Source organism: Emys orbicularis, chromosome 9, assembly GCF_028017835.1.
Source record: "Emys orbicularis isolate rEmyOrb1 chromosome 9, rEmyOrb1.hap1, whole genome shotgun sequence".
NCBI lineage: Eukaryota > Metazoa > Chordata > Testudines > Emydidae > Emys > Emys orbicularis.
Genome location: NC_088691.1, coordinates 11,969,977 through 11,984,684, shown reverse-complemented (window position 1 = coordinate 11,984,684; position 14,708 = coordinate 11,969,977). Strand labels below are relative to the sequence as shown.

The window sequence follows — 14,708 nt, the reverse complement described above, 5'->3', positions numbered from 1 at the left end:
AAGGCCACTTGTGAAAGTTTTCACTATCTTGAGCTTGTAACTTATTGTGTCCACAAATAGCTGTCATATAAATAGTAATTTACAATGTCTGAGCCAGTACACTATAAGGTAGCTTCTCCACAGCATGGGTGAGCCAAAGAGTTGCAGCTTCAATAGGTTATTAGCTCTCTGTTCCAATGCAGTGCCTTGTGTTCGGGGAGTTTTCAGACTCTTGGAATGCACTGGTACTGCCCAAGGTGTGGTTATGGTGGTTTAGCTGTACTAAAGCAGTTATGTCTAACACCGTTGCTCTTTGGATTTACTAAACTGTTGCAATGACAAATGATGAAATAAAAAATGTAATGAAGTCAGTTACTGTAAGTATTTACTAACCTAGTGGTAGGGTATATTGCCAACTGCATCACATTGTTGGCTCATACCTTGCAAATCCTACATAGCCTAACAGGTTGATAACACTGCATCTAGTTTTGAACATGCCAGCAAGCAAACATTGTTAGACTGTAGTCAGAGACTTGGGAAGCCATTCCAGTAACGCATCTTTCAATTGAACCTGAATATTGTCTAGGTGCTGTAGGATGTAGAGAAAGTCACTGTGACAAAGCAGACTAAGAGTTGTCTCTGGCTAATAACTCCTGGAGGAGTATGCCAGAGGGGATTAAAGAGAATTCAGTTACTGTACTGATCTTTAGAAAACAACAAAAGTGATTTGTTATTTGTAGTGAAATTTTTAAATTGCATCTCTGAAGAGATACACAGGAAACTATTTCGCTTATTTCTGTGAGTCCTAGATAATATTTAGGTTGAATGAAAGCTTGATCCAGTAACTGAAGTATATATAGCTCATCACAGTACAATGTCAGGAAGAAATATTGGTGGTGAACTTAATCTCATTTGAACAGGATAAATAGTATATTCTACAAAGCCAAAACTAACAGTTACTGAATAAGGTTAGTGAAGAGCTTTCAGAAGGGAGTATTGAGTATTGAACAGGCTCCATGAACTTTAAGTTTCTCCAGAGGATTTTTTTTAATGCTGTTCACTAGACAGGAAAGGCAATGCATTAACCCTTGTAAATTTCACTGAAGAAAAGGCAATGAGCTGTCTATAGAACATCCTGTCTTCAGATTTTGAAATCTCCAGCTAAAATACTACTCTAACAATGCAGTAAAGACTGATATTTTAAACATCATTAAATGTTAGGCCCTGGCTCTTCATGTCAAGCTGTAGTAACATTTATATTAACGTACCATTGAGGGACAATATATTTTTCTTAATTGTGAGATTCATCTCACAAGTGATCACTTACAATTCAGTTTAATCAAATCTGAGAAATACAACTGGAGACTATGGAAAATCACAGAACATGACGTATCCCCTTCTGTGTCTTCTGAATGCTTAGCTTTCAGTCAATGTTTTCAGCACTTGTGGAAATGACTTTCCCTGCCTACTGTAAGTTAATGTATTGGGCTATGAAGGTAACCTTGCAGAATAATCTCTCTAGACAAACAAGGGTGGCGGCGACAGCAGAAACAGCAAATATGTATAATATATGCGCCAGGCAAGTTAGGAGTTGGCGTCACAGTTTTGTTTATACCCATTGAAATCTTGTAGGTTTAACATGCAGGACTTAAATGCCTTATACTGTGTATGCCTTGGAAGAATTCTTCCTACACAATGCTGACTCAAAAACAAAAAGATCCCTCACCAAGTCAATTCGGTTGCACTTTGAGTGCTCACTGGATATCCCTTGTGCAACTTGTGAAACAAGCGCTTAAGGACTTTTTAGGCTTTGCCTCTGTGCTCTTTAACTGCAGTGTCTTCCTAGAGAGAATTTGGAATTAAATAAGGGGACAAAATCTATAGCTCTGGGCTTGATGCAGAAATTACTGAGTGAGGTTCTATGGCTTTTGTGCAGGAGATTTGACTAGATCATGATAATCTCTTCTGGCATTTATAATCTATGAATCTATAAGGCACAGAGGAAGAAGGATATCAAGGGAATTAGTTAAATTTGCTGGAGTTTTTTGAATCTGTATTGAGGGGTGTGGGGCTCTGTCTAGAGTCCTAGTTGAGGAAAAATCTAGATAAAGATGCAGCCAGAAGCATTTTAATACCATTGTATTTTCCTTTCATTTTTACACATCTCTTCTGTTGGCTGTGACACCTGACCCTTTATTGTGGTAGCCATTCTTGTTTTACTGGAAAGTATTGCTTCTGGTAGGATGACTGTCCAGTCTCCAACTCTGGCTTTTCTTTACACTTCTGTTCAGTCTGTACCCCTATTTCAAAACACAGAAATTGTCAGAGTGAAACCAACTTGTACTCAGAGTTTGCTACCTTACTTCTGGCAAAGGAGGTTAAAAACCTATAGTACACTTCACACAATTAATACTATATCATTGTTGGAGGGGTTGCTTCCTGTTCCCCGATGGTGACCAATTTCTAGCCTAGGCATCCAGCTGATGTTCAAAGTCTTCTGTTCGCACTCTGTGTCCTTCATGTGATGCATGCAGTGGCTTAAAATGAGATGGTGACTCCTGCACTCTGAGCAAGTACTACATCTTAGGCCTGGTCTACACTAACCCCCCAATTCGAACTAAGGTACGCAACTTGAGCTACGTGAATAACGTAGCTGAAGTCGACGTACCTTAGTTCAAACTTACCGCGGTCCAGACGCGGCAGGCAGGCTCCCCCGTCGACTCCGCGTACTCCTCGCGCCGAGCTGGATTACCGGAGTCGACGGCGAGCACTTCTGGGTTTGATTTATCGCGTCCAGACAAGACGTGATAAATCGAACCCAGAAGTTTGATTGCCTGCCGCCGAACCAGCGCGGTAAGTATAGACAAGCCCTAAGATATGCTATGCTTTAACAAGGGTTGTAGTTGATTATCCATCACTGGAAATTTTATTCGATCTAGATTGTCTTTTTATAAGAGATGCTGTAGTTCAAACAAGAATTAATTCAGAGAAGCCCCGTGGGCTGTTATGCAGGAGGTCAGAGCAGATAATCACAGTGGTCACTCTGGCTTTATAATCTATAGAGCAGGTCTACCAATATTTGGATGCCTTTGCTTGGTGGGGAGACTAGGACTTCAGTCAGCTCACTGCTGATATCAGTTCTTTAATGGCTGACATTTTTCTTGCTGCTGCTATTAGTGGCAATGCTCTAATTAGAAAAGTTACCTGAGTGCTACATGTCATGCAGTCATTCTGTACTGTTCCCTTTCTCTTCTTCCCTTCTTGTGCTTGCAAGAAATGATTAATGCATAGGAAGAATGGTGGAGGTGGAGTTAATATTTAAGCAGTTTGGTGTGACACCCCTGCAGTTGCAAGGGCACTGTTGTGCTACAGAGAAGTATATCTTCTCTTTTCCACAAACCTGGTGTGGAGGATTTCACTAGCAACTGAACTTTGAATAGTCCTGATCCTCTCCTTTTTACTTGAGTGTTTCACTTCTGAGGAAACTAACTTGACATGTTTCCTTTTTTAAAGGTTCCAGGTAATGCAGCTTGCTCTTGAGACCACCTGCTAGCCTTTGGTTTGTGTTTGTTTTTTTAAAAACTGCATCTCTCCATTAAATATATTTGTGTCTGATACATAGACTTGTAGGATTGGGGAACCAGACAATGCAAAGTGCCATTTGCTGCACAAAGTTAACTGAAAACAGGGTGGTTTTTTCCCTTATCTTTCAATTATAATCATCTTAGGTGGCATATGAGCAGGGAAATACTTTTCAGAAAGTGGTTTGTTTTAAAACCTGGACACTATTCCAGGAGTGTGGTTCTTGGCATACTTCCAGATTGTGGCACATTTTGATCTGTTTCCTTGTTGCATCACCAACATCATAGCTTATATCTGATGGCATTCACATCTGAAATGGTGTCATTGCCTCACCTTAGTCTGACTAAACTAAGAAAACTGAAATGTTTCCCATTCCTCAGGCTCTCATCCTTGTTATAAACAGGATGAGGGGGCATTATGAAGAGTTCCTTCATTAAGCAGTTCTGCCTCAGAAGATGTGTGAATTGGAAGCAAGTGTGTGCTGAGGTGAGATAATATATGGCATTCTGAGTAACTTGGATACCTTGCCAAAAAAGCTTCCTGTTTCTCCTGTCACTAGGAGATTCATGACCTGTGGAACTTAAGTTTCTGTGTCTGTTTACCGCACTAGATTTGAACACAAGATAAATCAGCGACACTGACAAGATGGTGCCTGTTTCTCCTGTACTACTGGATACCTTTCTTTCTGCTAAAACTAACATTACAGACTGGTTCTAGATTGCCTGATGTGGTTTATTCTAGTTTTCATCAACAAGAATCCAGTATGGCTCTTCTTATTTTGTCCTGGCAAGAATATATATGAGCAGCATTTGGGACTAAAGTTATGACTTGCATTTTAGACCTGTGAGATAATATAACAAACCCTTTTTGCATGCCTGGATAGACAGGTGTGGTGATCTGATAGGAAATTACTAGTAGGTTCAACTGACTCTGCTGTGTAATATATGATGTCTCTTTGAAGTGCAGAAAATGTTGGTTTGGCCTCTATTGGATTAAAATCCAACAGTGTAACCAGACAGCACTAAAGATCTACCCATATAAGAGACTAAAGTAATCTGTCAAAATCAGGGCTTTCCTGGCTTGGGAAAACAGCACATGCAGGTAGGGTGACCAGATGTCCTGATTTTATAGGGACAGTCCCAATATTTGGGGCTTTTTTTATATGGGTTCCTATTACCCCATCCCCTGTCCCAATTTTTCACACTTGCTATCTGGTCACCCTACATGCAGGGCACCTGCATTAGGAGATGTACTGGTCAAGCTACATCAGCTAGATAAGGGGTAGTCAATTTTTTTGGGTCAAGGTCCACATTTCTTGGTCAAGGTATATTCAGGGTCCAGACTCTGGAGAAAATAATTTTGAAAGAATCAGTAAATAAAGATTTTGGAGTCTGTTCAAAAGCATCTAGTGGTCCAGATTTGGCCCAGGGCCTGCCTATTGAGTATCCCAGCTTGGACTACATTTCAGACTTAGTGATTTCAAGAATAAGATTTAACAAGGTCACTATATGCTCGGGGTGAGGACTAGTACTTCTTTGGCTAAGACCTGCTAGATTATGCACAGATGCTGTGCTGATATCCTTGTTTACATTTTGGTGTTTTTCCATTCTATAGTGCTCCGGAACCTATTGGTTACCTGTGTTGTGGACTGAAAATGCAGTGTTGAGGTCTTGGAAGCGTGTGTACACTAGGGACAAGGATGAGACCATCACACTTTTGACCTCATGCCAAAAGCCTTATAAAGAGATGTCATACAGTGACTTAGCAGTAAGAGGTTCTGCCTAAACGATAGCAAAGATCTCAAACTGCACTGACCACTGTGTTGACTTTTCCATTTGCATGTGACAAAACTTAGCTATAGAATGGAAAAAAAAATTCTTTTGTTCATCTCCTTACCTTGCCTTCAGCGCAGCAGAGAATTGCATACACGCAGCTTGGGTGGTAGAAAAAGCTTGGCTGGGGAGTTGGGGTAACAGCTTCATGATTGAGAGTTTCATTGGCATACTAGCACTGAGTGAAGTGATGGGTTGTTGTCTTGGTAGCTTAAATAGGTTTCCCGTGTAGCTACATTCTCTGAATATCTCTAACTTAATTTTAGAGAGCCTATATTTCTAGATGAGAAGTCCCTCTTTCTGCCAGAAATCATGCCACAGTACTTAATCTACTGTTGCAAAACAGTTGCTGGCTCAAATAAATAAATTCTTGAAAACATTACAGTCCACTTCTGAAGGCTCTCAGAGCTGACACAGTTGAGTCATTTGATTGGTCCTCTTCCAAACTGGCTGCATTTAATTCACTTCACAAAAAGGAGACCTTTTATTATTAAATTCTTTACATTCTGGAGTTCTTAGCTTGTTTGAACTCCAAGACTCTCCCACTACAGGATTAAAAGCTTCTTTCAGGCATTAGCTATTAGTATTCTGGCAGTGCCTGAGACATTGTACATGTGCAGGAAGATGACTTTCCTAAATATCTCTGTTAATAGTTTCTCTGACGCTTTTTACTAAAGTGTGGTACTTGAGACTTGAACTGTGCAAATGCTTAACTTGTTAGTTCTGTTGCTGTATATATTCAAGTATTTAAAAGGAGTTGAGACCCAAGCTGAAATTACTAGGGGAGAGTTTCATACCAGTTTAGCATTTTAATCAATATGAATATATATATTAAAGATGAAAGCTACATCAAAAATATTCTGACATTTTGAAGATTCCATCAAATATCTGACTTCCCAACATATGAAGTGGGTTCTAGCCCATGAAAGCTTATGCCCAAATAAATTTGTTAGTCTCTAAGGTGCCAGAAGGACTCCTTGTTGTTTTTGCTGATACAGACTAACATGGCTACCACTCTGAAACTTTTTCCCTTTGAGGATGCAGAAGCAATAATTTAATGAAGCACTTACAAATAAGTTGCTGTCACTTTGTAGTGTGTTAACCATGTGGTGCAAGGAAAAGGGGTCTTCTGACACTGATTACTGGAACCAGTAGTTGTCAGGAGTAGAGTTGGCTGTAAGATAACAATTCCATTTGTGAAGTATTTCAAAACTTTGTCTTCATTTCATTGGAATAAAACCCAAAAATTTAAAACTTCTCCAAAGAAAAACTTTTAAAAGCTGCATTTTGGGTAAATCAAAGTGTTTTGATTTATATTATCAAAATACTGTGTGCAGTGGTGGTGTAGCCATGTTGGCCCCAGGATACGAAAGACACAAGGTGGATGAGGTAATATCTTTTATTGGACCAACTTGAGCTTTTGAGCTTACACAGAGCTCTTCAAGGTCTGAAGAAGAGCTCTGTGTAAGTTCAAAAGCTTGTCTCTCACCAACAGAAGTTGGTCCAATAAAAGATATTACCTCACCTACTTTGTGTCTCTATCAAAATACTATAAGTCAAAACAAAGTAGCTTCACAAAGTCAACATGTTTAACTTCAAAATGCCTCTCTCTTAAAGATCTCATTAATTGCCAGTTAATTATTCACCAAGTTCTTTAATTTTAATGTCATAGATAAGACTTCAGTATCATCCCCTGAGTATTCAGATGCATTTCGCAGTGTTATCCATGAGTATTGCATATCAGCCAAATCTTAGCCTTTTCATTTCTCCTCAAAGATGTTGAATTGGATGGGTGACTTTGTCCTGGGAAGCAGTGACTCTGAAAAAGATTTGGGGGTGGTGGCAAATAATGACCTGAACATGAACTCTGTGCAATGCTGTGGCAAATGGGGCCAATGAAATCTTTGGATGCATAAACAAGGAAATATTGAGTAGGAGTATGCTGTTTTACTTTTGTATTTGGCACTGGTGTGGCCGCTGCTGGAATATTGTATCCAGTTCTGGCGTCCTCAGTTCTAGAAGAATTGTTGGTCGGAGAGGGTGCAGAGAAGAGCCCCGAGAATGATTAAAGGATTAGAAAATATGCCTTATAGTGATTTGAGTTTCTTGGGTTAGCCTTTGGCAAATTGTTCCAATTGTTATGGTGGATTCTCCGTTGCTGGCAATTTTTAAATCCAGATTGGATGTTTTTCTAAAAGATATGCTCTAGGAATTATTTTGGGGAAGTTTTATGGCCTGTCAGGTTCCATCTGGCCTTAGAATCTATGTTCTCCTCATTCTATTAGGAACACATACTAACGCTAATGATTCCATGGTTCGCCTTAGAAATACAAGGTATGATAGTTGTTCAGTGACTGTCAGTACATATTTTCCAATTTATTTTCTAGATCTTAATGAGTTTCTTAAATGCAGAAAGTTACTAACTTCTTGTGCTGCTACCAAAAATAGTGTAAAAAGAACAAGAGTACTTGTGGCAGCTTAGAGACTAACAAATTTATTTGAGCATAAGCTTTCGTGGGCTACAGCCCACTTCTTCGGATGCATAGAATAGTGCAACTCTGAAGTAGGAATGTTGATTAGCTGTTCCTGCAAGGTTAATAGGTGGGTATCTTCCCTCTCTTCCCCCTTCCCCCTCTGTTGAAAAACTTCATGTATAAGCAGTGCTGCAATTTGTATGTGTTAATGAATGCATGAAGAATAAGAAACATAGGTTTTTCTGATATGAAAACTGAAGTGAATGTTTCAGATAGCAACTATTTGCTGGAGAATACATTGACTTTTCAAGTAATTAGGGAAACATTTATCTCTTTATGACAATTCTGCAGGAGTTAAATTTTTCTAATACTAGTCATTAAGCTCCATTCAGTTGTGTTACATAATGTACTGAAGTTAGCCATATGAATGAATGCAGAAAGATAAATGTTATAGGGACGCTGTTTGAGAGCTAAATGGTGATAACTAGATCTTATTTCAGCATCCTACAGCAAAAGGAATAGAGCTGAAAGTGCAACAAACAACTTGATTTTTAACTATTTACAGTCATGTAAGGAAGATGTTAGACACACATGAAGCTTTTCAGTTATGAGGAGAACAAGAAAGTCTTGTTTCCTGCTGTTAAATTGGGTGCACAGTCTGGAGGTGGTAATGTGCTGGATTCAACCTGTAGAAGCCTGCACTGGAGCGAGAGTGTGGCAGAACTTCAGCATGGAAACTTCAGCATGGAAAGTACACTGCTATAGCAACTCCCTCTTTTCTCTCGAGGGAAAATATGCCTAGCAAAGCAGAAAGTATCTCAAAGGGATAGTCATTACAAAAGCAAGACTGGGTGAAGTTTAAACAGAATAACAATATACAGAAAAAGCTGTGTTATCCATCACTTTACCAACTGGAAAGCTCTAGAAACTGGCATTTCGGGGTTCAGGATCCAGGGAACGCTCACCTTGGGTCGCTCCCTGCAAGCGGCAACATGTCCCTGCTGCTCCTAGGAGGAGGAATGGCCATGGGAGCTCCGTGCGCTGCCCCTGCTCTGAGCACTGGCTCCACAGCTCCCATTGGCCAGGCACCAGGGCCAATGGGAGCTGCAGGGTTGGCGCCTGCGGGTGGAGGCAGTGCGCAGAGCCACCTGGCCATGCCTCCGCCTAGGATCAGCAGGGACATGTCATTGCTTGCGGAGCACTGCCCGGATCCGGCACCCTGCATGCCCTCTCGCACCCCAACGCTCAGCCCCAAGCTCCATCCCACACCCAAACTCCCTCCCTCAATTGGTAAGTGTAAGTGAATTTATGCCAAAGCCTCCTGTATTGACACCTCAACCTGGGACAGTCCCTCAGATTTCTCACCTAAAAAAGAATGGCTCATGTGTGGGGAATCTCCTTCACATTTTCTTCATTGAAGACCAATGCAAAGAATTATTTAGCTTCTCCACAATGACCTTGTCTTCCTTAAGTGTTCCCTAAGCACCTCGATTGTCGAGAGGCCACACTGATTGTTTTGTAAGCTTCCTGCTTTTGATGTACTTAAAAAAAATAATTTGCTGTTAGTTTTTGAGTCTTTTGCTAGCTGCTTTTCAGATTATAATTAGGCAGGCCAAAAAATACTTCACTTGCCAGTTTATGCTCCTTTCTATTTTCCTTAGTAGAATTTGACTTCCAGTTTTTAAAGGATGCCTTTTTGCCTGTAACTGCTGCTTTCACTCTGTTTAGCCAGGGTGGCATTTTTTGGTCCTCTTACTGTTGGTTTTAATTTGGGGTATACATTTAATTTGAGCCTCTTACGATGCTTTTTAAAAGTTTGCGTGCATCTGGCAGGCATTTCACTCTTGTGACTGTTCCTTTTAATTTCCATTTAATTAGCGTCCTCATTTTTGTGTAGGTCCCCTTTCTGAAGTTTAATGCTACTGTGGTCGGCTTCTTTGATATTCGCATGCCCTCCCAGCCCCAAGGATGTTAAATTTAATTATATTATGGTTACTATAACCAAGCGGTTCAGCTGTTTTCACCTCTTGGACCAGATCGGGTGCTCCACTTAAGACTAAATCAAGAATTGCCTCTCCCCTTATGGGTTTCAGGACTAGCTGTCCCAAGAAGCAGTTATTAATGGTGTCTAGAAACTTTATTTCTGCATCCTGTCCTGAGATTACATGTACCCAGTCAATATGGGGATAGTTGAAATCCCCCATTATTATGGAGTTTTCTATTTTTATAGCCTCTCTAATCTCCCTGAGCATTTCACAATCACCATCCTGGTCAGGTGGTCGGTAGTCTATTCCTACTGCTATATTCTTATTATTCATGCATAGAATTTCTGTCCATAGAGATTCTATGGTAGTTTGATTAATTTAACATTTTTACTATGTTAGACTCTATGCTTTCTTTCACATATAGTGGTACTCCCCCGCCAGCACGACTTATTCTGTCATTCCTATATATTGTGTACCCTGTTGTGTGTCCAATTGATTGTCGTCATTCATTTAAGTTTCTGTCGTGGCTGTTATATCAATATCCTCATTTAATATCAGGCACTCAAATTCATCCATCTTGGTATTTAGACTTCTAGCACTTATAAAATTTGTCACTTTTTGGTTGTCTGCCTTCATGTAATGTAATTGAATGGGGACTCTTTTTCATTTGACTGTTTCTCTTCAGTTCCTACCTGTACTTTATCAATTTTTATCCTCTCCTTTTGTCTAGGATATAGAGAATCCTGGTTAATAGATCCTCCCCTATGGGATATCTTTGATCAAACCATGTGAGACTAAGGCAAATAAGGATCAGAAATAACTCTGAACAGCTTTCTGACTTGATTTGTTGTTGGCATAACCTGATCTTACTCATTTTCTCTGTAGTTGAACTTACGAAAGCAACAATCCTTATCTTTTTCTTTTTGAGGGACTTGACCTGTTTTAATTACTGTATCTACTGTATCTACTTGTGACACTGAGTCAGTTTGGGGAGACTTAATATGTAACCAACCTTTGTGCATAGTTCTCATCGTAGAACATTTTTTGAATAAAAAATCAGTTTAGCCACACAGGAGATGCTAGATAGACTCAATGCTGAATATGTTTAGTAGTTTGGAGCAAAAGCAATATATCAGTTTGTAGAGCAGTGAGTGCCTTGACTACCGAGAAAGCACCTTTTATTAAATTTCTATCATAAGAAAATTAGAATCAGCAAAGTTTGGGTGAGGTTCATTAAATGGTAGTCTCCTACAACTGTAGTAAAAGTGCGTGATCAGAAGTCTGACTAAATATGGCACCTCCTGCTCCCTGAGTGCATTCTGAGTCATATCTACTTAATTTACTGACACACATGTTTAAATAATAGCACTGCAGAACCAACACAGCTATGCCATGAGACTCTTATAGCTGATGTTTAAAGTAGATTTTTACCTGGATTTATTCATGGTGTGGAGGGGAGGACTCATTGAGCTGGGTACAGTTTAAGATGACTTGCTGCTTGTCCCACATTTGCTTCACTCCTCCTTTTAGGAGTTCATTTACATTATAAAAAAGTTGTGGACACTTCGACAACCATTCAGGTACTTTTGGCTGTTCTTGGCATTCCTTGTCACTTGCAATGAAGGAGATTCTGTTCTGGCTCATACCTACTAACCAGACTTGTAGAAAAGGAACTTCAACCATTACATCAGAAACACATGTTAATTGACTGGTTGTGATGGGTAAACTAGGAAACGCAGCCTGACATTAAAATTCCAGGTTGATTCTGCAACACTGATCCTTCTATATGTCTTGTTGCTTGTAAAGTGCAAACACTTGATATGGTAGTCACTGGCTACGTCTACACTGTGACCTAGGCATGTGATTCCTCTGCTGGTGTACACATATCGGTGCTAGCTCTCATCAAGCTACTGTGAGTATGAATAGCAGTGTAGCATGGGTAGCAGCAATAGAGGCATGCCAAGTACATGCCCACTGGTTTCCAGGGGGTCTGTACTCTACATGGCTCAGCCATGCCTCCGCTACCTGTGCTACCGCAGCTATGCTGTTTATACTCTCACTAGCTCGATAAGAGCTAGCACCAGTATGTGTATACCACTGGGGGAGTCACGCCATAGTTCATGGTGTAGACGTAGCCATTGAGACAAACTTGAAAACCCATGGCAACAATTATCTTTCAGAGGAGACCTGGGTGGAGTCACATACTTCATGCTAAATTTCTTGTTAAAATATAGAAGCCAAGTCTTTCTTTTGTTTAACAGATTATTTTGTGTCTGAATAAATCTTGTTCAGTAGTATTGCCAAATTTAGGAGGGAGGTGTAAGAAAAGCAGCATCAGAACAAGGAAATCAACAGGCTCTTAGAATGGCACTTTCTGAAATGCCATGTTCATGATAGAGGTTTTAAACCACTACATACATTCATACGTACAGATACAAACTTCAGTCCTTCAGAACTAGGTACTTATCATAGTGACTCCCTGGGATGTGAACCAAGATTCCTTAGTGATGTGGTTCCAAGGTACATCTCAAAATGCCCACTTCCATAGTACACAGCGTTGCTCCAGGTATATAACAGTAATTTAAACATTCCATGTCAGAAAGGTGCCGTATGTAATGATTATTTGAAGTGACTTGTTTACCTAGTTTGTGAGTAACAAGTGGATATCTTGAAACGCTAACCTCTGAAGATAAAATTTAAAATGCAACACTAAACAACTGCTAGCTAACCGATCAAGTGTGGCAATGGTCAGTTGGAGACTGCCATTCTACTCTTTTTAGTTACTGAGCTAAAGTGACATAAAACCACTGTTGAAAGAATTGACTCAATCACTTCTGCTATACAATAATTTGAAATTGAAAACCGCTTCCTCTTCTCTTTACAGGGGCAGGAGACATTGTTGCAATTATGATCAGCAATCTGCAAGGCCTGGACATCTTACGCCGGATTGAGAAGGGCTTTCAAGTGACTATGGTTATTGAAGTAGGGAAAAAGCATGCACCCTGGATGAATCACTATTCAATCTTCTTTGTCTCAGTGTCGTTTTTCATTGTCACAGCAGCAACTGTGGGCTACTTCATTTTTTATTCTGCTCGAAGATTCAGGGTTGCAAGAGCTCAGAACAGGAGAGAGGTTAGTTTCTCTCATATATTTGACACTTGCTTATTTATGTTGTACATGGCATATTGTATTGGGAGATGGTGGTGGTTGTAGCTCTACCTGTAGGATCTTTCCACTGGCCTAGGGAATTCTGGGGGCTACATCCGTCATGCAAAATGAAAAAGCTTGAACCCTGGGTCCTGGCTTTATTTGGGCTTGAACTGTCCACGCTTGTGGGGTCTTAGAGCCTGAGTCCAAGTCTAACAGACGTGTGTAGATGGAAGGGGAGTTTTGGGGCTTCCACTGCAGTGCAGACATACCCTTGGAAGCTATGCATTGTGATAACTTTCTACATTACTTTCACAGAAACAAAGCTCCCTCTTCATAATGATCCTATCGCAGTTAACATGAAACTTGATAGCAGTGATTTCCAGACCTGGGGGCATGACACTATTATTTCCCTTTGGTTATGCTATCGTTGACCTCTCCAGCTAAACCAATGCTGGTTCCTTTCCCTTCAAACGTTTGTGAAATCTTGATTTGGGTTTTTTATAGAATTCCATGCTCCTGATAAACTGTCTGAATTCATGCAAGTAGTGAAAGGCTCAGTCTTTTGTTGATGTATTTATTTTAACCCATGACCACCTAATATGCTATTATAATGCAGACCCCAGTGTATCAAAAGCTTCTAGTTCTAATAGGTTAGCTTCCCAGTGAACATAAGACCAACTGTCATCTGCTTCAGTTGTGGAAAAATAGAATAAAGTTACTTAACATTCTATTAACAGAATATGAACTGATAGGCATCAGTTTTCCCACCACTGGAAGCAACTGAACATTCATATTAAAATTCATAGACTTAGTGCATGTGCTTTCCAGTTGTTCTTGCGTTATTACTGTGAAGCTTACGTATACAGTAGAACCTTTCCAACTTGCACAAAAATTATAGCTTTTTCCCTACCTCAGATTTAGTAGTAGATGCAGTAGTTACTCTACAAAATGACACTACAGACTATTTCATGAAGCTTATACTAAATGAGCAAAGTACAATTGATGTGCATGTTTGTGTTCATTTGTTTGCAAAATCCAGTAACTTGTAATGAGCCTCCCCCATCACTAATGCATACTAGTAGTGGTCTACTGTAGTAAATTCACCATGACTTTAAGTAATAGTTCTTACTGCTGCTCCAGGGGTGTGCCAGAAGATGTAGTGACACTTGAAACAGCAGAAAACATTCTTTCCTTAAAAAATTCATGAATTAAGGCGGCTCTAAAAGCTTAGTCTTGCAAGTTCTACAGTGTGCTCCTTGGAGAGGATTATAAAACACTGAATGAACAAATGCAGAAGTTATTTTAAATGCATTGCTTAAGGTCACTTTTGTGCTTCCTTAGGTGGGACTTCCTGGTCTGAGGATGTTTTGTCTTTAAAATGCTAAATATTATATTCCCCAAACTCTCTTCCCAAGGAATTACAAAAAGCCAATTTTTATTATCTGGAACACTTAACAAAACATCTGCTCCAACTGCTTGTTTTGTACAGCAGCTATAATAAACATTATCCCTAGAGCTGTGACCTAATAATAATGCTGATATTAGATCAGGTGATAAAACTTTTGGCTATTAGCATTTCCTGTCTCCTAGTTTTGTGATAAAAGACACAACCCAGAGACATTCAAGAGTCTTCAAAGCCAGGTGCACACATGAGTTTCCTATTTTAGAATTTTTAGCAAAGAAGGAAATTGCTTTAGAAATTTAAC

The 14,708-nt window shown here is 39.8% G+C and overlaps 1 protein-coding gene across 2 annotated transcripts in view; it reads left to right on the top strand.

Annotated features, from left to right (window-relative positions):
• The window catches only part of RNF128 (ring finger protein 128), a 70,808-nt gene that overhangs the window by 34,042 nt on the left and 22,058 nt on the right, over positions 1 to 14,708 (top strand). For both annotated transcript variants that reach the window (XM_065410733.1, XM_065410732.1), the window contains exon 2: positions 12,737 to 12,984. In XM_065410733.1, coding sequence (XP_065266805.1) covers positions 12,737 to 12,984 — 248 coding nt within the window. The remainder of the gene's footprint in view (positions 1 to 12,736; positions 12,985 to 14,708) is intronic.